Raw genomic sequence first — 23,003 nt, 5'->3', positions numbered from 1 at the left:
CCTGGCCTGCTCAGCCTTGTGTGTCACCCCATTTACTCCTTTTCTCTTTGCTCAGTCCTTTTCTAGCTCTCCTCTTCTCTCCCTTTTTGGTTCACATCCGGCCCTGCCCCAGTCTCAGTCTCACTGTCTTTCCTGAGACCTCTCAGGCACTGCCAGGGTCTCAGACAAGCCCCATCCACCCCAAGAGAAGGGCAATTGCTTCCGTCCCCATGAACCCCTGTTCCCCACCCCAGGTGGCCCAGCCTGAGATTCAGGGCCCTGCTGTCCCTAGCTGCTCATCCAGGTGTGCACACACACACCCGCACACCACACACACATGTAATATCCTGAGACCCTAGGGAAAATTGCCCACCTGCCCCAGACCCACCTGGTGGAAGGGGGGCTGGGAAGGACAGTACATATGCTGCAAGGGGGGCTGGTAACAGTACATCCCTGGACCACTCTCCAGAGGTGGGGGCTTGACCTTGACTTCTGACCCCTGCTGGAAGGAAAAAAAAACAGATGACCAGGCTGGACCATATTTTTCTTCCTTTTTCTCTTCTGTGTCTCAAACCTTACACAAAAGCAACCCCTACTTTGCCTCCCCCAGAGCTTATTCCTGGAGAACAAATAGAGAACAGAGAAGCGCAGGGATTTTCCTGAGGGGACTCAGCAAGTTAGTGGTGGAGCTGAGGCTGGAACTGACAGGGCTCCCCACCCCCCCCACCTCCCTGCAGGTGAGAGACTGAGGCTGGGCTGTCCGGGGACATGGGGGAGACTTGTCATTGGTCACACTGAAGCTGGGGTAGGACCAGCGGTCTCCCTGGAATGGCACAAGGGTGCACTGCCTGACCCCACTCACCAAGCCTGGCTCAGGACTTGCTTGCTGGGTCAGAGCCACCAGCCCCTCAGAGCAGGTCTGCAAAGGACCACTGCTCTAGAATTCCCATTGCAGAGCCATGGTGAGGGGAGCACAGGAAGTGGCCAGAGAGGTTGGTCCAGCTGGGGCCCCCAAGGCCCTGCCACTTCCTCTTCTGCAAAGCCCAAGGGAACTCTGGCAGGCTCTCTGGAGGGGGCTAGCGAGTCCCCTCTGCTCTGGCCATCCCCAACTCAGAGCCTCTGCTCTCTGCTCTGGGGAGTCTACACAGTTGCTGGTCTGCTGGAGCCCCGTGGCCTTTCTCACTCTGGCAGAGGGAGCCTGCAGCTGCTGCTGGCAGTGGTGGCCAGGTCCTGGCCCCCATGGGTTGTAAGCCCCACGTGGAGCCCCCAGGGGCCAGCAGAGTTCTACCCAGACTAGGGCCAGACAGAGTGTGCAGCTAGGTACAGGAAGGTAAACAAGGCCAAGAGCAGGTGGACCATTCTTCCTGGGGTTACCAGGGGCCTTGGGAACCAGCATCTGGGCCCAGAGGGTCAGATCAGCTGTGAGCTCTCTCTGGATGTGCCCTGGGGCTGCTGATGCAGAGATAACCCTAATCATAGAATCTCAGGTCTAGAAGGGCCACAAACACTATGTCCAGCCCTATGATTTGGCAGATGATGGGGCTGAGCTCATAGAAGGGAAGTGATGTGCCCAAGGTCACTCAGAGAGTTGACCAGCCTGCTGTGGGTCTCTGGGCCCAAGCTCTTCTCTACATTGTGTGTGTGTGTGTGTGTGTGTGTAAGAAAGAGGGCTCAAACTTCAGCCTCACTTCTTATAGGCTGAGAGACACCTTGGGCAAGTCACTTGGTCTCTATGGAGCCTCAGTCTCCTCATCTGCAAAATGGGGTTAGTGGGAACTCTTTAGAGGGTTGTCATGAGGATTAAACAGGGCACTTGAAAGAAAGCCTCTGGCACAGTGACCACGGGCTGGCACTGAGTGGACATTTAGGGGGCAGTAACTGATATGATGGTCCCTTTACTGGGGGCTGCTGCCACGTTCAATGGGCCTGAGGAAGACGCCGTCAAAGGGCCCCAGAACCAGAAGCAGACTCCGTCTTGACCACAACTGGTAGGTGCCCAGCGCCTTCTCTATCTTCCACGCCTGGGAAACAGGCTTTTGTTGGGGGTGGCCTGTGGATAGAATGGGAGCCTGTTTGAAAGCAAGAGGTAAGGAGAGCTGGTGGGCATCTGGAGTAGGCACAGCCCAGGCTGGGGAGTGGGGAGCAAAGCTCCCTTTAGTCTTCCTCTTCCCAAGGCAACAAGCCTATGAGGTACTATTAATGATACTTTTCTGATGAGGCTCAGAGAGCTTAAGTGACTTGCCCAAGGTCACACAGCTTGTGGGTATGGCTATGAAAGGAAATGAGCTTTCAAGGTGCTTTCAAGGTATTTCTATGAATATACACAGGCCTCACTCTGGGTAAAGAATGGGGCCAGAGTGTCCTTTGAGAAGACTTAAGTCCTCCCTCAACTCTGTAGGCTGATGCTGGAGAGAACATTGTGCCCTGTGGCTCCTCCCTAAACCCTTTCTCTTGGCCTCTGGAATGTGTTTTTCTTCTCACATTTGCATATGGGCGTGTAGGTCTGGCTGGAGATTCTTGACACTTAAACAAACAGAGAGAAGCTGCACACTGGAATCCTGACTCAGGAGCCCCTGGGAAGCTTCCAGCTTCCTCGGTCTGACCGGCCTCCCCAACCTTGTCCCCTCCACGCCAGGCCAGGTCAGCAACCCCTCCCCAGCTGACCTGGAGGCCCAGAATGAAGCCTGGAGTCCCCAGCTCTCTGAGCTTGCTGCTTTCCTGGTGCACACTGACCCTGAGCGGAAAGGTCTGGAAAGGGGTGGCGGGGGGTTTGTTCTGGGCTGCCAGGAATTGGGATGGGGGTAGGTGGGATGGCCGCCAGCCACTGGTACTCACCAGGACTTGGGGGCTGTGCTCCCGGCTGGGGTAGGGGAGCCCGTTGCACCAGGCCTCTGCTGGGAAGCCGGACAGGAAGGCCTCACGCTCTCCCACATCCGTGGGGATCTCCTCGAAGGCCTCCAGCGCCCCTGGGGTCTTAAAGGAGTGTCCAGCGAGGGCCAAGGCGGTCTGGGCCTCAGGGAAGACGTCGTCATGGAAATGCCGCTGGTATGGATGGAAGGGCACGTGGCTGCCCTTGAGGAAGCGCCCGGGGCTGCTTGCCGGGCCCTCCTCGAAGCCGAAGCCGGGGTACTTGTCTGAGGGTGAGAGCCGGAAGGGGCCCAGGCCAGGGCCACCTGGGCAGTGGACCTGCTCGGGACCTGGTGACGCGGCGCAGGGGCTGTGTGGAGGCAGTGAGGGTGCCCTCTCTGGAGGGCCATCGGGCACGAATGATGAGCAGCTGAAGCCGGCATGCTTCTGGGGTGGACAGAGGGTAGAGAGCCTGTGAGCGGAGACTGCACCGGGACCCTACTCTGTGCTAAGGTAAAGGGTCCGTGGCTGAGCTCTGGCGAGACATAGCCTGCCCTTGGAAGCCCCAGTCTGGCGAGAGCACGCAGCTTCTAAACCTGGGTCGCCCCAGTAGGATGGATGAGCAGCCCTGCCCTGGGAAGGCCCCAGACTGAAGGGACAAGCAGAGGCCCAGGTCTGACACTTCTGGATCTGGGAGTCACTGGGTACTTATTTGCTGGTGGAAGGGACAAGACAGGTGCAGGCAGGTCCCTGGGGGGTGGGGGTGATGGTTCCCCTGCTGCTCGTGCACCTCTCAGGTCTTGGCCTCAGCCTGGGCCTAAGTGCCTGGTACTTACGTTCTGTGGGGCAGGGGAGCCTGGGAGGCCCGGTGCCTGCATGTGGTCCCCTTGGGGCTCGCCCTCCAGTCCGGTGGGACCCGGCAGCGTGACGTCAGACTGCGGCAGGAGTAGCGACACCATCACCCAGTCCTGGCCTCGAAGAAAGCCAGCTGTGATGAGTGTGAGGAACACCGTCCAGGGCTGACCAAGCCCAAGCGCACCACCTCCACTCCCACCCCGTCCCTGGGCCGGGACCCTGACTCCAGCCAGATGTCTGATGAGAGGGGGAAACAGACAGACAGAGACAGATACACAGACAAACTGAGAGAAACATCGGAAACAGAAGGAAGCAGATAAACAATGTGAGAGACAGAGTATGAAGGACACAGAGAGAGAGAGAGGCTGGTGGACTCGAGGGCACTTGGATGCCTGGTGGCCCCGTGAGCCTGGCAGGCATGCCCCACGGCACTGGGGATGCCACCACCGGCCCACTGTGGAACGTGTGGCATATTTGGTTTTCTCCTATGTCCTCCACACTCCAAAGTACATGTGACTTTGTGCAGGCCAGTGCCCTTTCTGAGCTTTGCACTCACCATTCGAAAAACTCAGGGCCTATGCTAGGTGACATGTGAGGGCTCTTTCTGTTCAGACCTTCTAGAATTATAGGAGAACTCTGTACCCAGCACAGTTGAGTGGTTAAGAGGACTCAGCTCAAAGCCAGCCTTTGCCTTTCCTTGCTAGCTGTGTTAGCGAAGTTCTCTGAGCTTCAGCATCAATCATCTGCAAAAACAGGGAGAGAGAGAGGGCCGCCCTCATGGGGATGCCGGATTAAATGAAATCATGCACATGAAGAATTTAGCACAGTGCCTAGCATGTCGTAAGTGCTCAATAAATGCCAGCTCTCGTTATTAATATCATTATTAGTACTCGTTATTAATATCATTATTAGTATGGTTTTTTTTTAACATCTTTATTGGAGTATAATTGCTTTACAATGGTGTGTTAGTGTCTGCTTTATAACATTAGTATGGTTCTTACTACTACTACCCTCATGTCTCTGCCTTCCTTCTCCACCATCTGCAAAGGGCAGTTTCTCCTGAATTTATTCCTCTTTGCCCAAGTAGTTTCTGAGAAAGGCCACCCTTTGCTGAGAGCCTGCTCCGGACTGGCCACTGTGTAAATGATTAGGAGAATTTTCTCATTGGTTTGTCAGAATAATCCTGTGAGTGAGGGACATTATTAACCTCACTTTCCAGATGAAGAAACTGAGGCTCAGAGGGGTTAAGTGACTTGCTCAAGTCACACAGCTAATCCTTGATAGAGTCAAGTTTTGAACCCAGATCTGTCTGACTCTGAAGGCTACACTCCTTAGTCTCTTCATTTGTTAGGGGTCAGAGTGGGGGGGTGCATGGGCTGGGCGCCAAACGACAAGAAAAGCACGAGGTTTACACACACCCAAGACCCGCTCCGGCAGAGCAGGAGAACTGCATTTCCCCAGCCCTGCTCTCCCAGGAGCTCTGGGAGGGAGGGATGGCCGTGGTGGCCCCATGTGCCCAGCCTGGGGTTGGTACATCTTTGCTAAATAAGCTCTCTCCTTCATTTGACAAGGGGGTAGTGGGGACAAAGAAGGGAGAGCAATTGCCCAAAGTCCCTCAGAGGATCAGTGGCAGAGGGGGCTAGGAGCTGGGGTCCAGGTGGGGGCCTGGTGGAAGCTCTCCCGCCCCTTCAAGAGTCTCCACCGCCCCTTCTCCATGTCCCGGTGCCGCTCACTCGGCAATGCTAAATGTGGCGTGACCAGGGAAGCGCCGAGCTGGCCGTAACTGGACACCACGGTGGAGCAGGCCTGGGGCCTGAGGTGCAGGGCAGCCCATCTCCGGCTCCGCATGATTGCCCGGCTTGGCCCCTGCTCCCTGGACAGCCCCTGGACAGCTCGGGCCCGCCTGCCACTCCTGGCCCCGGTCCAGAGGTGCTTTCCCAAGGCCTTCTCCAGCCCTACCAGAGGCAAGGCTGGGCCCCTTCCTCCCCCAGGTCTTGGGCTTTGTAACACATGGGGCGGTGGTCACTCTCCTCTCCAGAGGCAGAAGAACATATGGTTAAGAGCAAAGGTTTTGGATTTGGGCTGACCCAAGTTTGAGTCCCAGCTGTGTCACTTCCTGGCTGTGTGACTTTGAAAAAACGGTGTAATTCTCTGTATCTCCTTTAGCTCCTCTGATAACAGGGCTTGTGGACCCACCTCCCCCCTTGTGGAGAGAGGGATGAGGCTGCCTTAGCCCCTGACCCCTTTCTCGAGTAGCTGGTGGAGCTCTTAAAGTTGCATTATCTAGTTCAGAAGCTCTAGAGTCAGGATTGGGTTTGAATCCCAGTTAACAGTGGGACTTTGGTTGGGCAACTCGCTCAGCGTCCTTCCTCGGACCTCAGTTTCCTCATCTATAAAATAGGGCTAATAGCACGTACCTCTCTGGAGGGTTAAATGATATATTGCTTGCAAATAGCTTAATGCATAGGATGTGCTCAGTAAATGATAGCTATTATTAATAATTAGCAGTGGGACAGAGTTATTCTAAATGATGAGCTCTGTGGGTAAGGACCAGGAGAGCAGAGGGAACTCCTCTTTCCTGCCTCCCACCTCCGTCTCCCTGACATCATCCTCCCCCATTGGCAGAGGCTAAACTTCCCTCCTCTTGACCCTCTGGCCTCAGAGATCATTTTAGCCTTTCCCCTGAGGGAGAATGGCTGCAGAAACTCCCAGGGATTAGAGTAGGAAGGAAGGGGAGGTGACTCTTGCTTTGGATCCCTCAAGAGGCCTCTCTGATGGTTGCAGTGTCCGGGCTCTGGCATCTGCATTCAGGAGGAATCTTTCATTGAAGACTAACCTTTACGCTACCTGCTACAGTTTCAGGGGGCACAATAGGATGTGTGTCTGCAAATATCGTCAGCAACCAGTGCAGGAGGTCCAGTCAGCTCTCCTCCTTGCTTGGATCCCAGGAGCTCCCCCTGATGGCACTCATGACCCTGCCACTCAGTGTGGGCTTTCACAACCCACAACCTGCTCTCTTTTTGCGCTAGAGCTAGGCCAGGGCTCTCAGTGGTGGACAGTGCCCTGGGGTCCCTTGGACTGTAAGGACTTTCCTAATCACAACTCCACATCTATAAGCACTCTGCAGTTTACAAAGCACCTTCGTATCTATCATCTCATTTCATCCTCCCTTTGCCCCAGAGAGTAGCAGGCAGTGGTGTGCTGGAGCCAGCTGCTATGGACTTGTTAGGGCCAACTCTACCCATCTGTTCCCAAATCCATTTTTGGTGAAATTGGCCCAAATTGGCCTTGGTGGGAATATTTACCCAAGGAAACTTGCAAATGCTACAAATTAGTCCTTTTTTTTTTTTGGAGAGCTGTTGGGTGAGCATTTATCATACACCACTGGTAGGGGAGAAATGTCATTAACCCCATCTTTCAGGGGAGAAGATTAAGGCCCAGAGAGAAATGACATGCCCAGGGCCACATAGTTAAAACTGAAAACCACATCTCCTGAGTCTCAGGCCTCAGAGCCCCAGTTACGCCCCCAAACCACTCCAGGGGTGCAACGCTGGCAAAACTTTAGCAGAAGACCACTTTAGTATCCAGGTAGTCTGTCTACCCCCTACTCTCAGAACTTTTCCTCCTTCCATGATCCTTGAGGAGTGGGAGGGCAGGGGTAGGGATAGAAGAAGTAGACCTGATCTTCCCTGGAGTCGGAGGGAAGAAAGAAATGGTCCTCTAACCTGAGTAGGAAGCATGACGAGGAAGAAATTCCTCAGAAAGAATGACCACAGGATCAACAACCAATGTTATCAAATCTCTGCTCTGTGTCCTTCTCACAAACAGCCAGGCCTTTTGTCCCTTCTACCCAGCATATCTCCCCACCCCTCAGAGACTCTTTTCCCAGTACCCCAGGATTAAGGCAGAGGGGGCATTTGTGGGGTAGGAGCGGGGGACATCCTGTTTGCTGGTTGTGTGACCTTGGACAAGTCACTTCCCCCTTTCTGTACTCAGTTTCGTTATAAGTAAAATGATGCGCTGGGACCATTTGCATCTAAAGATGCTGAAGCTGGTCCTGTGGATGTGTATATGGTCCACAGAGCTGTCAGCTAGGCCCTCATCTCTGCCTTTTCTTCAGGAGGGACCTCTCTGAGGAAATCCTCAAGGGGACCAGGAACAGCTGGGTGAGTTATTATACCCCAGAAAGGAGGTGCTGTATTATCACCCCCATTTTATAGATGAGGAAACTGAGGCTCAGAGAGGTTAACCTGACTTGCCCAAGTTCACTCAGCTAGTAAATGATGCTCCCCAGGATTCAGACACAGGCTTCAAAGCTAGAATGCTTAACCACTATGCTACACAGCCCCACCTCAGGAACACCTCAACTTCCTTGCTCACACCTGGAAGCCAGAGTGGCAGGTGGGGGGCAAGGTTGGAGGTTTCCTTGGGAGGGTCTGTCCCTGTACCCTCTGTGAGCGGCTGACTCACAGAGGACACTAAGGGCCCTCACTGGACTCTACACACTCCCTCCCACGCGGGCTGCTCCTACCTGCCCTTTACAGAGAGGTGGAGATGGTAGAGTTCCACCTTAATGGTTTCTGTTGCTGGCTGTGGCAGCATGTTTTACAAGGGGTGGGGACCGTGCCCAGTGCTGCCTGTGGCCCCACCCAGGGCTCCACCCTCCCGGCTGCTGGGAGGGGTCTCCTGGAGCAGTTTGGTAGTTGCCTAGTGGGGGTCGCAGGGAAGGGCCTGGGGGCCACCCCTGAGGCCGGACACCCAGGATACTGGGAGTCTGGGGTTTCTAGCTCCTCTGCTCCCATCAAGGTTGGGGGTTCTGAGGCCAAAATCCTGTCCCCTCTGGCTCTTGACCCTGGCTCGGTATCAGGAAGTGGGTCAGCTGCCCCTGCCTTGAGATCTGATTAAAGCACTCTGAGAAGCAACCACAGATGAAAAGGGCAGCGGGTGGAGTGGGGAATAAGAACAAAGGATGAAGAGTGATCATGTCCTCCATGTGATGCTTTCCTCAAATCTGAGCCACTGACACCTGCAGCTGAGTCGTTCCCATTCCCCAAACCAGGGCTCTCCTGAAGCCACTTCAGTCATTCCTCTGCCTCTGGAAGTAGGCTTGTCTTAGAGCAGCACTCGGTATGCCTGTCCTGAAAAAGCACTTGAACCACCTTCCATGCCTGGGGCTGACCTGGAAGTTCTTCCAGATGTCTAACCTTAATCTCTCTTGTAATCTCAGTCCTCTTGCCCTATCCTTCCTGCCATTCACCAAGGGTTAGTAAACGGCCATGGACTCATCCCCCCTGCAGGGTGGGTCCCAGCCTTGCTGTGGATGTCTAACTCCAACAGCTTCCTGTTCCCCAATTCCCCTTTGCCCAGAACCCCCCCTTCCTTTCTACCATCCCTGACCATCGTGGGCAGCTTCCCATCTCTCCAGCCCGTCCCCAGCCCCTGCCACCCAGCCTTGGCCCCAAAGGAGCTGAATCCAAGCACTCACAGTAGGCTCTGGGCCATGGCCACCATCACGGCTTCGGGGAGTCATTCAGCCCAGGAACTCCCCAGGAGCTTCCACCGAGGTATAAATACTCCCACATGCCTGGACCAGCCCCCTGCCTGAGGGCTGGGGCGGGGCTGCCTCCCCAGGCCGGCAGGCAGGTCACATGCCCCATAAATGCCACTGGACCACAGGCCCTTCCCAGCAGCCCTGGGGAGACCAAGTGGGGCCTGACCTCCTTGGATGGATGGATGATGGATGGATGGATGGAGGGATAGGTGGATGAATGGAAGGATAGGTGGGTGGGTGAAATGGACAGCTCAATGGATGGACAGATTGATGGGTGGACAAATGACTGGATGGAAAGCTGGATAGATGGACAGACAGATGAATGAATGGACAGTGGGACAGATTAATGGGTGTCCTTGAACTGCCTATGGATGCTCATTTGGTAGATGGGAAGAAAGAGGTGCTGGTTTCAAGGAAATAAGAAATGCTATCCTTCAAAGCTCCCATCCATCTCTTTCTGAGACACACCTACCAGGCCCCCTTTTCTCCTCTGCTATGGGCACCTGGTCTGAGAGATTGGCTCTGCTGGGTTCTCCCTACTCCTTAGGTGACTCTTTCCAAGACACTTCCCACCTAAACACCCCCAACCCCCAGGAATCTTTTGGTCTTTGGTGTCATTCATGGTCTGTCTTTTCCTCCCTCCTGCCTACTCTGGAGTTCAGGCTCTGAGGCTGTGAGCCCATCTCCAGATCTTGCTCCCAGAAGCAAGGTCATCTTGCCCTCCAAGTTTAGCCGGGGGAAGGGGAGGCAAAATTCTCACTTCCAAGATCATGAGACCCTTACATGTGCAATTTAGGGAGAAGGTCACTTCCACCCCCCACCTTCCCCAGGAATTTTTAAAGGCATGACTGGGTCTGATGGTGAGAATAGGTCTGGCAAGGGACTCGTATGTGAGCCAGGTGACCTAGAGCACCTGGGGCCTGACTGGAGAGCTGGGCTCCTGAAGGGTGGGGATTCCTTGCTTGCTTAGTCCTCCCAGGGGGCAGTGTTCAGAAAGCAGTGGTCTGATTTCCAAAGAAAGTTCCTTCTAATCCTCAGTCTGCCTAGCTGTGAAAGGGATCGAAGAGTGGATGGTGAGGTGGGCAGTGACTGAAGGGACAGGAGGATTTTTCACAGATGGTAAAATATGGCCTTCCTCCTTCCTTACAACACGCTTCTTCCACACACTGGCTAAAGAGGGTAGGGGAAGGGGCTGGGGGGGTGGGATGAAGTTGGTCTCCTCTGAGCACCCATTATCTCTGTGATCCAGTGTCCCAGAAGTCCTGCCCCCATAACAAAGTCGCTCAGGCCTGAGCCTGGTGGTCCCACCTCCAGCCTCCTGTGGGCTGCTCTAATAACTGGCTGTGGAGTTAATTGGCTGTGCTGGTGATTGGTGGCTGAGGATATGAGAGGTGAGACCCACAGGGATGACTGGGGCCTTGTTTCACCTCATCCCCTAGATTGGCATTTATTATCTCAGAAACCCCCAGCTGCCTTACAAAGCCCGCCTGTTCCCGCACAGGGAGTCCTTCCGATCAAGGACCCTAGAATCTCCTCTCCCAGCTCTGCCATCAGCGTGCACTAGTCAACAGAAATTAACCTCATTTCCTCCTTTATAAAATGGGATCCTCTTCTTTGCCCTACGTACCTCACCTGGCTGTCCTGGGGACTGAGTGAGAAGCAGGGTGTCAAAATGCTCTGAGGAAGATAAACCGACACCATCTTGCCTGGCGCCCCTGCCTCCTCCCCTGGGGTGCCAGGCCCATAGGATTTCAGGAGAGGGATGTGGGCTGAGATCTTTGCCCCTTCAACCATTTGCCCCTCCCTGGGTGCTCCACATAGGAGGGATCCAGACCCCCTTCTGCCTGCTGACCTTACTGGGGGCTTGAGATGGCTCAGGGACCTACCATCCCTTGAGCCAGGGGCCTCTCATGCTCTGTACATATTATTATCATAAAGACTGCTCATTACTACCAATCTATTATTAGGGATATTAATCCCACCACCACTACTAATGATACAGATCTAGTACCAGACAAATACATACAGGTGGCACTTCTCCTCCAAAGCCATCCAGAGCACACGTACACACACACAGATCCTCCTGGGCTTGGCATTGTCATCCCAAAGAACTTTCTCTCCAAAACCCTTCCCACCTTGGGCAGATTGGATATGATCATGAGAAGGCCCCAAGAGGCTGAGCCTCTTCTCCAAAGCCACATGCTCCTTGGGGCCCAATGTGGGCTCCAGGAACTCCTCCCAGAGGGAGCTGGGGACACCTCTGATGGTGAACACTGCTGCAGTCACTCTGCCTCTGCTAAGTGAACAGTCTGAAAATTGGGTTTTCTGATCACAGTGATGTGTGTGTGTGTGTGTGTTTGTGTGTGTGTGTCCTCATGCACGTCCTATGCCTTCCAAGAATGATGGGCTGGTGTAGTCTGGGACATGGCTGTGGAATTTACAAGTGTAGGTGGGATCTCCAACTGTCTCCGGGTGATCCGGTTCCAGGGACATGCCCTATTCTGGGTGTGTGTGTGTGTGTGTGTGTGTGTGTGTGTGTGTGTGTGTGTTGGTGCCCAGGTTGTCTGTAGTTTATCAGAAGCAGTAGTTTCAGGCTGGGGGAGCAGGGCTTGAAATAGACTGATCATGTGTCCTCCCATGAGCATGGGATGGAGGGTTAGGGTCAGACCTCTGGGAAACTCTCTGCTGCATCCTGGGGGGTCTTGAGTGGTACCTACCCTCTGTAACTTCCGGAGTAGCCATGAGAGCATGGGTTTCCTTTTCTCTGTGACTCACAGCTGGCTCTCGAGTCAAGTTCCCTGAGAGATCACGATTCAGCTAATTCTCTCCCCGGCTCCATTAATCTGAGCTGACTAAGCAAGAGCCACAGGCGGGGTAGAGACTGGGGATGCTCAAGACTGCAGTCATTCCTAAACAACCCAGCAGGTTTCCTTGCTTTAGCTTCTGTCCATCTCCTTGCCTTGGGCCTGGCCATGCTTAATAGGATCAGTTATGCTCCCAGCACCCCCCAAAAACGTTGCCACTGCCTCCCTTTGGGGCCCTCTAAGGACGTCTCTTCATCTCCCCACTTGACCTGCCACACACCTGCGGTGTTGAGAGGTCCATCTGGACATCAGACTTGTCTTGCTGCACCTGAACTCATTTTTACTATTTGGCCAGCAACCAGCCTTTAAAGTTCAGATAGGATCAGGAAACTGAGGGCTTCTCCAGGGATGATCCTATCCAATCCATTTTGTCCTGAACACTGGGAGAATGTGGAGGACATACCAGGACCTGGCGGGGGCACCGATGAGGGGTGTTGACCTCCAAAGGGGATCTCTGGTGTATGGAGAGATCCATCCTGGGGAGGTGGAAATGGTGTGGGATGGGAAGATGGAGTTAGGGATGAGGATGAAGTTGGGGCTGAGGAGGTGAGGGAGAAAGCAAAGAGAGAAATAAGGTGGTGGAGGTGGAGGTGAAATCGGGGTTGGGGATGTGGATTGGATAGAAGAGGGCTGGACTGGGGTTAGAGATGAGAATGGGGGTAGAGTTGGGTTGTGAAAGGAAAGAGAGGTGGAGTAGAGAGGTTATGGATAGGGAAGGGTGGAGGTTGGAGATGGGCACAGAGATGGAGGAAGGGGCAAAGGATGGGAAGGAATAAATTGGAAAGACCAAAATCATTCAGGGACCTTTGATTGATGCTTCTGAGATCCACTCTCCCAGAGGTCATCTTGTCATTCCCCTGCTCCCGGGCATGTCGCCAGCCCAGCCACACCCATCACAGATCAATGGTTGCCTCTCCACTCAGGAAACCACCTCCTGTGGTCACATAGTCCAGCTAAACTCAATTTAAAATGCTGAAACATCTCTCTGAAGTCTAATGTCAATCTCTCCTGCTGCAGAAGCCAATCTCAGCTTGCTAAAAACTCCCTCCTGCAGGCCTCAGCAGGGACGCTGGGCTGTGACTGGGAAAGAAAGAGGGGAGGCCGTATCTGCGGGACCTCTGTCCCTGGCATCCCTCTGTTATAGGGGAATAAGGGGAGGAAGGCAGAAATGTCTCCCAACAGCCCCCTTCTCATCAGAGTATGGAGCCAGAGAGACTAATAGAGGGGCAGCGGGCATGGGGCGTTATTTCTGTCCCTTCCTGTATACAAGGTCTTCAGAAATTTCAGTGTGACTTAGTAACAGTCTCTAGCTAGGTGCTTGAGCCCTGTGTAGGCAGTGGGGGCTCTGCCGGTCCATGAAGACTCAAGCTGGAAGGAGGGAGGTTAGACAGCAGGAAGGACTTCCTGGCAGAAAAGGATGGAGAGCCCATGGGAAGTGGTACTTTCTTAGAGGGCAGATGGAACTCTCCATGGGGGCTAAAGGAAGGCTTTCCCTGAGACCAAAGTGGGGACATAAGACATCTTCCCAGAAGGCAAGTGTCACCAGTGGGCTTCCTCCTTTGTCTTCAACTGTCCCAGGCCTTCTCCTGTCTCACAATGAATGAAGGCACAGCTGTTGGTTGGGGTCATATGGGATTAGTGTGTGGATGAGACAAAGATGGGGAGCAGGGAGGGTGCCCCAACCCTCTAATCTTTCTCTTGCCTTCCCAGGAGCAGAATCAAGAAATAAAGTCCTTTACTGAAATAAAGTCCTTTGAGAACTCCCTGGCATTCCCGGGAGAACAGGTTCCTGGCCCTGGGAGGTGAGTGAGGCGCCGGGCCTGGGAGGGCAGCGTGCCTCGGCAGGCCCTGGAGCCCGGAGCTGAGCTCCGCAGAGGCGGCATGGGCGGGGCCGGGCAGGGAGCTGAGAGGACATGTGCCTCTCCTCACAGCACCTTCGCTCCTGAGGACCAGAGCCTCCCCAGGACCCAGCCCCACTCTGGCCCTACCTGGCCCACCATGAGAGTGGGGTCCAGGAACAGAGGTGCTGCCCCCATCGGTTGGGGATGCCCTTCTACTGCCTGTGTCCTGGGGGTCAGGGAATGCCCAAGGTGGTAAAAGGGCCTGAGCTGGGCCCGACGGGGACAGAACTGGAGTGCAATGCCACCCACCCCTTCTCACCCTCCCATCAGCCCAGAGGAACTGGGTTTTATCAGCAGGGAAAAGAGAACCCTATGGGGACAGCAGAGCCGGATCCTGCAGCAGCAGAGACTTCAGACTCCAGGAAGGACTGACTTCAGGAGTGTGAGAGAGTGCCCGAGTTTCCTCCCTCGGGATTAGGAAAGTGAGGAGGGGGCAGACCTGCCTGGCTTGGGAAACGACCAGCCTAGAGGCAGGTGGAATGGATGAGATGATTTCTCGAGAGGATGTGCCCTCTTCACCCAGGTCCTTTCCCGCTGACCAGCCATGACGGGCCACAATGCACACGCAAACATATCTTCCCCACACCTGTAGGTGCAGAGACAAGAGGCAAACACGCCCACTCATTCGAGTCTATTCTTAATCTAACTTGCTTCTTTGGACATTTGGGGAGGGCCTGGGGACTCCACGGGGAATGCCAGAACCTTACCTGATCAGATAGGGGGTGGGGAAAAGCCATGGGAGCCAGAGGGGTCTTCCTGCTGCTCTGGCCAGCTCCCTAAGGGCCTTTGCTCCCCAGACCCCCCACTCCAGGCGTCCAGGGTCTGAGACCTCCCTGCATATCCCAGGTTTGCTCACCAGGCCTCTTGGTTTCTGGGGTCTAGACCTCTGGGGGATTCTGCCTTGAGTGCAGCATCAGGTTGTGGCCATAGCACCTGCTCGCCACCTGTCTGCTTCTCCACCAGCTGCACCCTCTCCTTCCTGCAGCCCAGTCCTCTGCGCAGGCCCAGGCATCTAGACCCCAGCTGAGGCTGCTTAGAGGCAGTGAGTGATTCCTTGATCAACAGACACCCTTAGCACCAACTAGCCCCCAGAGCTGGGCTCTCCCTCTCCACTTGGAAAAGCCACTAAATTGGGAATCTGCCTCCCTGTCTTTCAGCTCTAGTTTTCCAATTTTAGCCCCTCTGTGTCCTTACTTTTTTTCCAGCACGGGTGGCTAAGAACAACCCTCTCCAACACACAGAGACACACAGACAAAATCCACGAAACACCAGAACGAAAAACCACTCTACAGCAAGAAGGACTGAAGTTAGACAACCTGGAACAGGAAGAACAGGGAGGAATAAGGAGGAGGGGGTCCTCCTTGCCTCCAGGCACTCACCCCGCTTCCTGATTCTCCCTTGAGCTGCAGCGAGCGAGAGAAAGGGAGCACCCAGGTGCTCCCAGTCACTCCCAGGACCCATTAAAAAAGGTAACCCCCCTCCCCATTCCCTGGCCCAGCCCTGCTGGCCTCCACGGCTGACTTGGGCCGGGTCTCCTCTTACCGCTCAGTGAAGCAGGTCGGCGTGGGGGCCGGGGTCTGGGGGGGGCCAGGAGCTCCGTCTGTCTATCAGTCCGTCAGCTCGGCCGTCCTGGGTCTGTGCTGACATCAGGTGAGGGGGAGGCAGCTGCTGGGCGAGCCAATAATTATATAATCAGCTTCCCCTTGCCCCGAGGGGCCTGATGCCAAAACGGGGAGAAGAGCAAGGTGACTAAGAACCTAGTTTGGTTCCTTGGCTCTTGTTTGACAGTACCGGCTCCTGTGCCCCGCCCTGGCCACGCCATGGTCCCCCACAACGCCTCCCTCCTCCTGGACCAGCTGGGCCCCTTGGGCACAGCCTGTGGCCTGTGGCGGAGGGGGCTGTCCTGTGGCCCCTCCCTGCACCGCAGAACAGGGATGTCAGCCCCCATGGGTGGGGCACAGGCCTGTCGGGACATGCACACGTGTGTCAGGAGAGGCTGGGCCATGCATGTGCGTTCACGGAGCTGGCGAGGGGGTTCTGGGGAGCAGTTTCAGGTAGTGGGCAGCCCGGGGTTCTCAGGCCTGCCATGGACAGGCAATAGTTGTGACCCCTTGAGGGCCAGGCACAAGCATAGGGTTTGCTGGGGGACTGTCTGTCACGAGGTCCAGCCATCTGCCTGTCTCTCTTACAGTCCCTCTGACACCTTTGGGGTGTCTCCCTGGGTGTGTGGGTGTGTGCACCCACATGTACATGTGTCCGTGACTTCCTCTGTGTGTCTGTGGGTATGTGAGTGTCTCCGCGTGTTCGCACATTTGTCTCCTGGGTTGCTGTGCGTCTGCGTCTATGTCTTTCCCCATGTCTGTGTGTGGATCTGTGTCCCTTTATCCAGGCCTGTGTCCGTGCCCTCTTGTGTGTCATCTGTGTGTGTACACCCTTGTGTCTGTACACATCTCTCTGGTCTGGGTCAGTAATCCTGCCCTGTGTGTTTATCTGTGTGTCTGAGCGGGTGGAGATGGGGGTCCCTGTTCTGTGTCGTGATCCCACGGCCACTCTTTATGGTCTGGAGGATGGAAACAGAAATTTATGTGGTTGTGGCCCCGGTCCTGGGCCCCTCAGAGTGGACCCTGTGGCTCAGAGTCCCCACTGGAGGTGGAGTGCCTGGAGAGCCCTGGAAACTGGTCCCCACTGCTCCCGCCAGGACCCAGGCTCCCGGCCCAGACCTTGTCCCCACCTCCTACTCACTGTTCCCTTTTCATCTTCTTTGCCCCACCCCTGTCTCCTATCCCCGGCCATTCTTTCCCTCCTCTCCCTCCCAACCTTGTTCTGGGCCTCTAAGCCCACTTATATCTCTTCCTAGAACTAAAGGCTCCAGGTATGTAGTGGTAGAGTGCCCAGCAAAGCCTGGGATTTGTCTTCTGGCCGGAGAGTGTGGATAGGTCAGCTCCGCCCTACTTACTCTGTCTCATTCCAAGGAGGGAAGTAATGTCAACCTTGGCAGGGGGGTCCTGGTGGTCATCTGGCACCAGTGTAGAGTAGACTAAAACATTTGGAGACTTCTTGGTCTAGGCAGGGAATATCCATTTCAAAAAGAGGGTGCTGAGGCAGATAACAATGAACTCATCTGTGAGTGAGGTTAGCTGTGTCATCTTCCATACTTACCACTCTGTGCCTCAGTTTTCTCATCTGTTAACAAAGGAACGATATTAGTCACCCACAGAATTGTTGTGGATTAAATAAGACTATGTTTAAAGTTCTCAACACCATCCCTGGTATATAGTAGATGTTCAACAGACATGTGCCCCCTTTCTATTTATCAAGCCCAGTGGTGCTGGGTGGGAAATGAGGATGTGCTGGCTTGCCTGCTTGGGTATAGGAGTTGTGTTCTGGGGCTAGAACAGGAGACCTGACTTAATCCACCTTTCTCTAGGACTCATATTAGCAATAAAAGCCCTGCTCCCTTAACCTGATAACCAGTGGAGTTTCACAGTGAAAGGGCAGCTGTCAGGACCTTCTAGTGTGTTTGCTAATTGCTCCTATCTGATGTATACAGGGTTAATTGTTTTCTAGACTCACAGGTATTTCATTATGGATACTCTGGCCAGAGAACCAATAAAGTTGTAAATTGGAGGCTGCTATCATTGTTATCAAATCAACATTATTCTGAAGGTCCTAACCAGTGCGATAAGATAAGAAAAAGAAATGAGACATACATATGAGAAGGAAAGAGGCAAGCTCTTCAAAAATTACAAATGAAGTGATTGTTTACTTAGGAAATCCAAGATAATCAACTGTAAAACTATTAGAATTAGTGAGAGAATTTAGCAAGGTAGCAGAATATATGTTAAGTATAGAAAAATCAAAACCATTTCTATACAACTAAAACAACCAACTGGAAAGTATAAGGAGGGACTTCCCTGGTGGCGCAGTGGTTAAGAATCTGCCTGCCAATGCAGGGGACACGGGTTTGAGCCCTGTTCCGGGAAGATCCCACATGCCGTGGAGCACCTAAGCCCGTGCGCCACAACTACTGAGCCTGCGCTCTAGAGCCTGCAAGCCACAACTACTGAAGCCTGTGCGCCTAGAGCCTGTGCTCCACAACAAGAGAAGCCACCGCAATGAGAAGCCCACGCACCGCAACAAGTAGCCCCTGCTCGCAGCAACTACAGAAAGCCCGCGTGCGGCAATGAAGACCCAATGCAGCCAAAAATACATAAATTAATTTAAAAAAAAAAAGTATAAGGAGACAAAAGATCCAATTCACAATAGCAACAACATTACAAAATACCCAGGGCTAAACTTAATAAAAAGTACATAAAGCCTACATGAAGAAAACAACAGAACTTTACTGACAGACATATAATAAACTGAATAAATATAAAGGAGTATCATGTTCCTGAATTGGAAAGCTCAATATAATATTGTAAAGATGGCCATTCTGCTCTAAATAATCTATAAACTAAATGTAATTTATTTTTTTTAATTAATTAATTTATTTTTGGCTGTGTTGGGTCTTCGTTGCTGCGTGTGGGCTTTCTCTAGGTGCAGTGAGAGGGGGCTACTCTTCATTGCGGAGTGCAGGCTTCTCATTGCGGTGGCTTCTCTTGCTGCAGACCACGGGCTCTAGGCACGTAGGCTTCAGTAGTTGTGGCACGTGGGCTCTAGAGCTCAGGCTCAGTAGTTGTGGCGCACGGGCTTAGGTGCTCTGCGGCATGTGGGATCTTCCCAGACCAGGGATCGAACCCGTGTCCCCTGCATTGGCAGGGCAGATTCTTAACTACTGCGCTACCAGGGAAGCCCCTAAACTAAATGTAATTTAAATCAAAAGTCTAATTCCCCACTCCCCGAACTTGACAAGTTGATTTTTTTTTTTTTTGGCAACGTTGCATGGCTTGCGAGATCTTAGTTCCCTGACCAGGGATCAAACCTGGGCCAGGACAGTGAGAGCGCTGAGTCCTAACTGAATTCCTTTTTAAAGTTTAGGGAAGAGTGGGACTTCCCTGGCAGTCCAGTGGTTAAGACTCCACGCTTCCACTGCAGGGGACGTGGGTTGGATCCCTGGTTGGGGAACTAAGATCCCACATGCCATGTGGTGTGGCCAAAAAGTAAAAAAAAAAAAAAAAAGATATATATATACATATATATATAGTTTAGGGGAGAGTAAATACATGATAATAGCTTAGAAGTTTTTGAAAAAGAAGACTAATAGAGGGAACTTGCCTTGCTAGATTTCAAAATGTTCAATAATGCTTCTGCAATTAAAACAGTGTGATCTTGGTGCAAATTAACAAATAAATTAATGGAAGAGAATAGAGTCCAGAATAAACTTAGGTATTTGTGAGAATTTGGTATATGATAATAACATATTTTAAAGCAGTAGTAAAGTATAAAAATTCAATAAGTGAACTTGGGATAGTGAGTTTTCCATCTGAAAGAAATAAAGTTAAATCTTACTTCATGCTATACATTAAAAAATCCAAAGCAGAAACTAACACACCATTGTAAAGCAATTATACTCCAATAAAGATGTTAAAAATAAATTTAAAAAAATCCAGATGGATTAAAGATCTAATGTAAAAGGAAAACCATACAAATAAATAGAAAAATATAGGAAACATTTTTATAATTATGGAATGGAGAATTCATTTTTAAAGCATGACATCAAGTGCAGAAAACATAAAGAAATGTTTGTTGATTATGTAAAAAACTAAATATTTCATTAGGGCAAAATATACCATAAACTAAGTTGAAAGACAAAAAACAGCCTGGAAGAAAGTTTTGCAACATATGTAACAGACAAAGGGTTAATATTCATAATATACAAAGAGCTCCTCTAAGTAAATAAGAAGAAAGACAGACTCACAGAAAAATGGACAAAGTACATGAATAAGCAATTCACAGATAAAATACAAATGGCCAATAAACAAATGAAAAGTTTTCAACTTCATTAAAAATCAAGGAAAGGCAAATGAATTTAGGGGCCAAGTGTCCCAGGGAGACTCTGATGGTTTGGCAGGAGAGTCTGTGGTTTTTCACCTTCCTACAGTGAGACTCTTATGGCTGAGATGAACTTCTTTCCCTCCTGAGACAGGATCCCACCTCTGCCCCAGGAATGGGTGCGGGCTCTGACTCCCTCTTTCCTTTGGGAAGTACTACTCCCTCATTGCATGCAGTTGGGAGTAGAAGCAGGAGCCTTGGGAATTGAGACTGAAAGAGGATTTGTGAGGTCATTCTTCTCATTCTCGGCCTCCAGACAGGACCATCCTCTCCTTTTCTCATCCTCTCCAGCCCCTCAGAATTCTCTCCTAGACCCAGAAAGTCTGTCCTGGTGTCTACCCTCAATTCTAGCTATTGCAAAGTCGTCTCTGCTCCCCTTGGAAGCTGCTTCCATCTGGAGGTTTGGTCCCACACACTCCAGCACCCTAATTTCAGGATCTGCCGATGTAGCTGAGCTGGGCTCTGGCCTGGACGGGCTGTAGCTTGGTGTTTAAACAGACTGGAACCAGGGGAAGATTTGTCTCTCTGGAGACTGGAGGTCAGAACCGGTTCACTGTCTGTTGCTGAGCTCTGCCTAGGGCTGGGCTGCTCTGAGCCAGTAACAGCCCTGACTAGGGAGGGAAATCTCTCTGGCCACTGTCTGCCATGAGGCAGTCTGGTGTCCCTAGGGAGAAGGAAGAGTGTTTCCACTCTTGGAAGTCCCAGTGTGATGGAAGAGGGGGCTCCCTCCTAGCACCCCATGTCAGGACTGGCTATCTTCTGTCCACTTGTGTGTGTGTGTGTGTGTGTGTGTGTGTGTGTGTGTGTGTGTGTGTATGTTTTAAGAGAATGTGAGCTTTTTAAAAATTAAAACAAATTTATTCATTTATTTATTTTTGGCCACACTGCACAGCATGTGGGATCTTAGTTCCCTGACCAGGGATCAAACCCGGGCCCATGGCAATGGAAGCGCAGAATCCTAACCACTGGACAGCCAGGGAATTCCCTGTCTACTTGTGTTCATGTGAGCTGAACTTGTCTTCCAAAAGTGAGTTCCCAAGACTGAGCCTGCCACTTCCCAGGCCTTCCAAGTCTCACTCCATTGGCGTGGAAGACCCTAAGAACATCTGCAGAGGGACAGGGCCCAAGCATGGCTGTCAGGAGGCCCTGAGGCCCAAGGACCCCAGGTCAAGGAAGGGCTGGAGATGTCTGGAGTTAGTCAGGACGGGCTTCCTGGGGGAGAGCAGGCAGCTCCTTGGCTGTAGATGATCAGAGGAGCACTGGCCAGGGCCGTGGAAGGTGTGTGACAAGGGCGCTGGGTTGGGAGGTCTGAGCCAGTTCTGGGTGGCTGACCCTCTGGGAAATCCAGGGAGTTTCCAAGCTGAGAGCTTGGTGGGGGGGACCAGTGGTGAGGGCTGTAGCTCGAGTCCTGCTGGGTGGGGAGGGCAGGCTTCTCCTGTCTCACCTTAATCCCTCCTGCTGCAGGAGGCATGGTTGTGGAGATGGGGAGGAGCAATGCCGGGGTGTGTGTGTGTGTGTGTGACTGTGAGTGTGCAAGTATTTACATTTCTGTTACCATGCTCACATGTGTCTCCATGGGTGTGCATTAAGTCTGTGGAGCTATAAAGTGATGCTGGGCGTGTCTGTGCCAGAATCTGTGTCTCAGTGTGTGTGAGCTTCTCTGTACTTCTGGGAACACTCAGGTCTGACACTGTGTGCATGGGCATCCGTGTTTATGTGAGCGTCTGAGTGAGTGTTTGTACAAATGTCTGTGACTGTGTATGTGTGTGTGTGTCCATGAATGACTCTGGGTGTCTGAAGGGCTATGAGTACCTGTGAGTGTGTAACTATGTACGCAGGTGTCTGTGCATGTCTATGTGTTGTCCTCTGTGTGACACAGGAATCAGTGGTTCTGTGTATAGGTGTCTGTGGGTCTCCCCACCTTTAAGAGCAGCTCTTTTGAATCCCTGTCACAATCTTCCCAATGAGCTGCTCCATCTGCACCCACCTGCATCCCCTCCTCTCCCCCTTCCTTTCCCTGAGGTTGAGGCTCACTCTTTTAAGGCCCCTAGTAAAACCTCTTGGCTCTGCTAATCGTGACTAATGGGGCCCAGACTGAGTGGAGACTGCAGGGGGCACCCTCTCCAGGCTGGAACCCACCAGAACCTCACCCATCCCAGTCCTACCCCATCCCTCACCCTGCACCCCTGGCTGCACTGCCACCCGCCTGCACAGCTCACCCCTCCCATTTCATGAAGCAGCCTCCCCTCTGAGACTTTGGGGAGACAGGGGAGTCATGGCCTGAGCCCCCAAGGGGCCTACTCTGGGGTTCAGGATCCTAACCCACAGAGCTTCCCTTGACCTAAAGCCCAAGTCAAGGTGAACCCAGAGAGGGGGATCAATATCCCTACTCCCACCTTCTGCATCCCCCTAACAAGCACACATGCCAGGTTTCTCCTTAAAAAACTTGTCTTGATAGCTCTTTGCTGGGCCTTCTGGCTGCTACGGTTCTCTGGGGCTGGGGCTGGCCAGCAGGAAGAGGGGGGAGGGAAACAGGGACATTCCCAGGGCCCTAGGGGACAGGGGCAGGGGAAAACTGGGCCTATCTGATGAGCCCAAAAGGTGACATTGGCTCAAGGTCACATAGCACTTCACACACAGCAGTCTGGAAAAGGGCTTTGAGGGTAGACTTCCCTCCAGGAGCAAGAAGCCCCCCATCCTTCTGATATATTCATTCATTCATACAACAGTCACCGTACCAGGCCCTGTGCTAGGAACTAGGGACACAGCCGCATCAGGCAGACTGTCCTCAAGTTGTTCTGGCCTCATTGATCTTCTCTAGCAACGGGAAGCTGACTACCATAGAAGTTTGTGAGTCCCAGCACTGCGCAAGTTCAGCTCGTAGGAGACACTCAAAACCCCTTGCTACCTTCCTGGAAGCCATGGGGGGAAGGGGTGTGAGTGGCCAGGCAGGGAGGGCATAGACCCGCATCCCCGCAGAGCCCCATCCACCTGCAGCCCAGAGTGTGTGTG

General features: G+C 52.8%; 1 protein-coding gene across 11 annotated transcripts in view; it reads right to left on the bottom strand.

Moving 5' to 3' along the window:
* Nucleotides 1-21,757, bottom strand: part of FOXN1 (forkhead box N1) — a 33,544-nt gene extending 11,787 nt beyond the window's left edge. Inside the window, exons 1-4 of one of the 11 annotated variants that reach the window (XM_036837768.1) lie at nucleotides 21,747-21,757; nucleotides 3,663-4,173; nucleotides 2,815-3,273; nucleotides 368-481 (exon numbers count right to left, since the gene is read on the bottom strand). In XM_036837768.1, the coding sequence (XP_036693663.1) occupies nucleotides 368-481; nucleotides 2,815-3,273; nucleotides 3,663-3,785 (696 nt within the window). In that variant the 5' untranslated portion in view covers nucleotides 3,786-4,173; nucleotides 21,747-21,757. The other 10 variants (XM_036837769.1, XM_036837773.1, XM_036837772.1 and 7 more) reach the window with 10 other exon arrangements.
* Between the last annotated feature and the right edge of the window lie 1,246 nt (nucleotides 21,758-23,003).

This window comes from Balaenoptera musculus, chromosome 20 (genome assembly GCF_009873245.2).
Source record: "Balaenoptera musculus isolate JJ_BM4_2016_0621 chromosome 20, mBalMus1.pri.v3, whole genome shotgun sequence".
Taxonomy (NCBI): Eukaryota; Metazoa; Chordata; class Mammalia; order Artiodactyla; family Balaenopteridae; genus Balaenoptera; species Balaenoptera musculus.
This window is presented reverse-complemented; position numbering and strand designations above follow the sequence as displayed.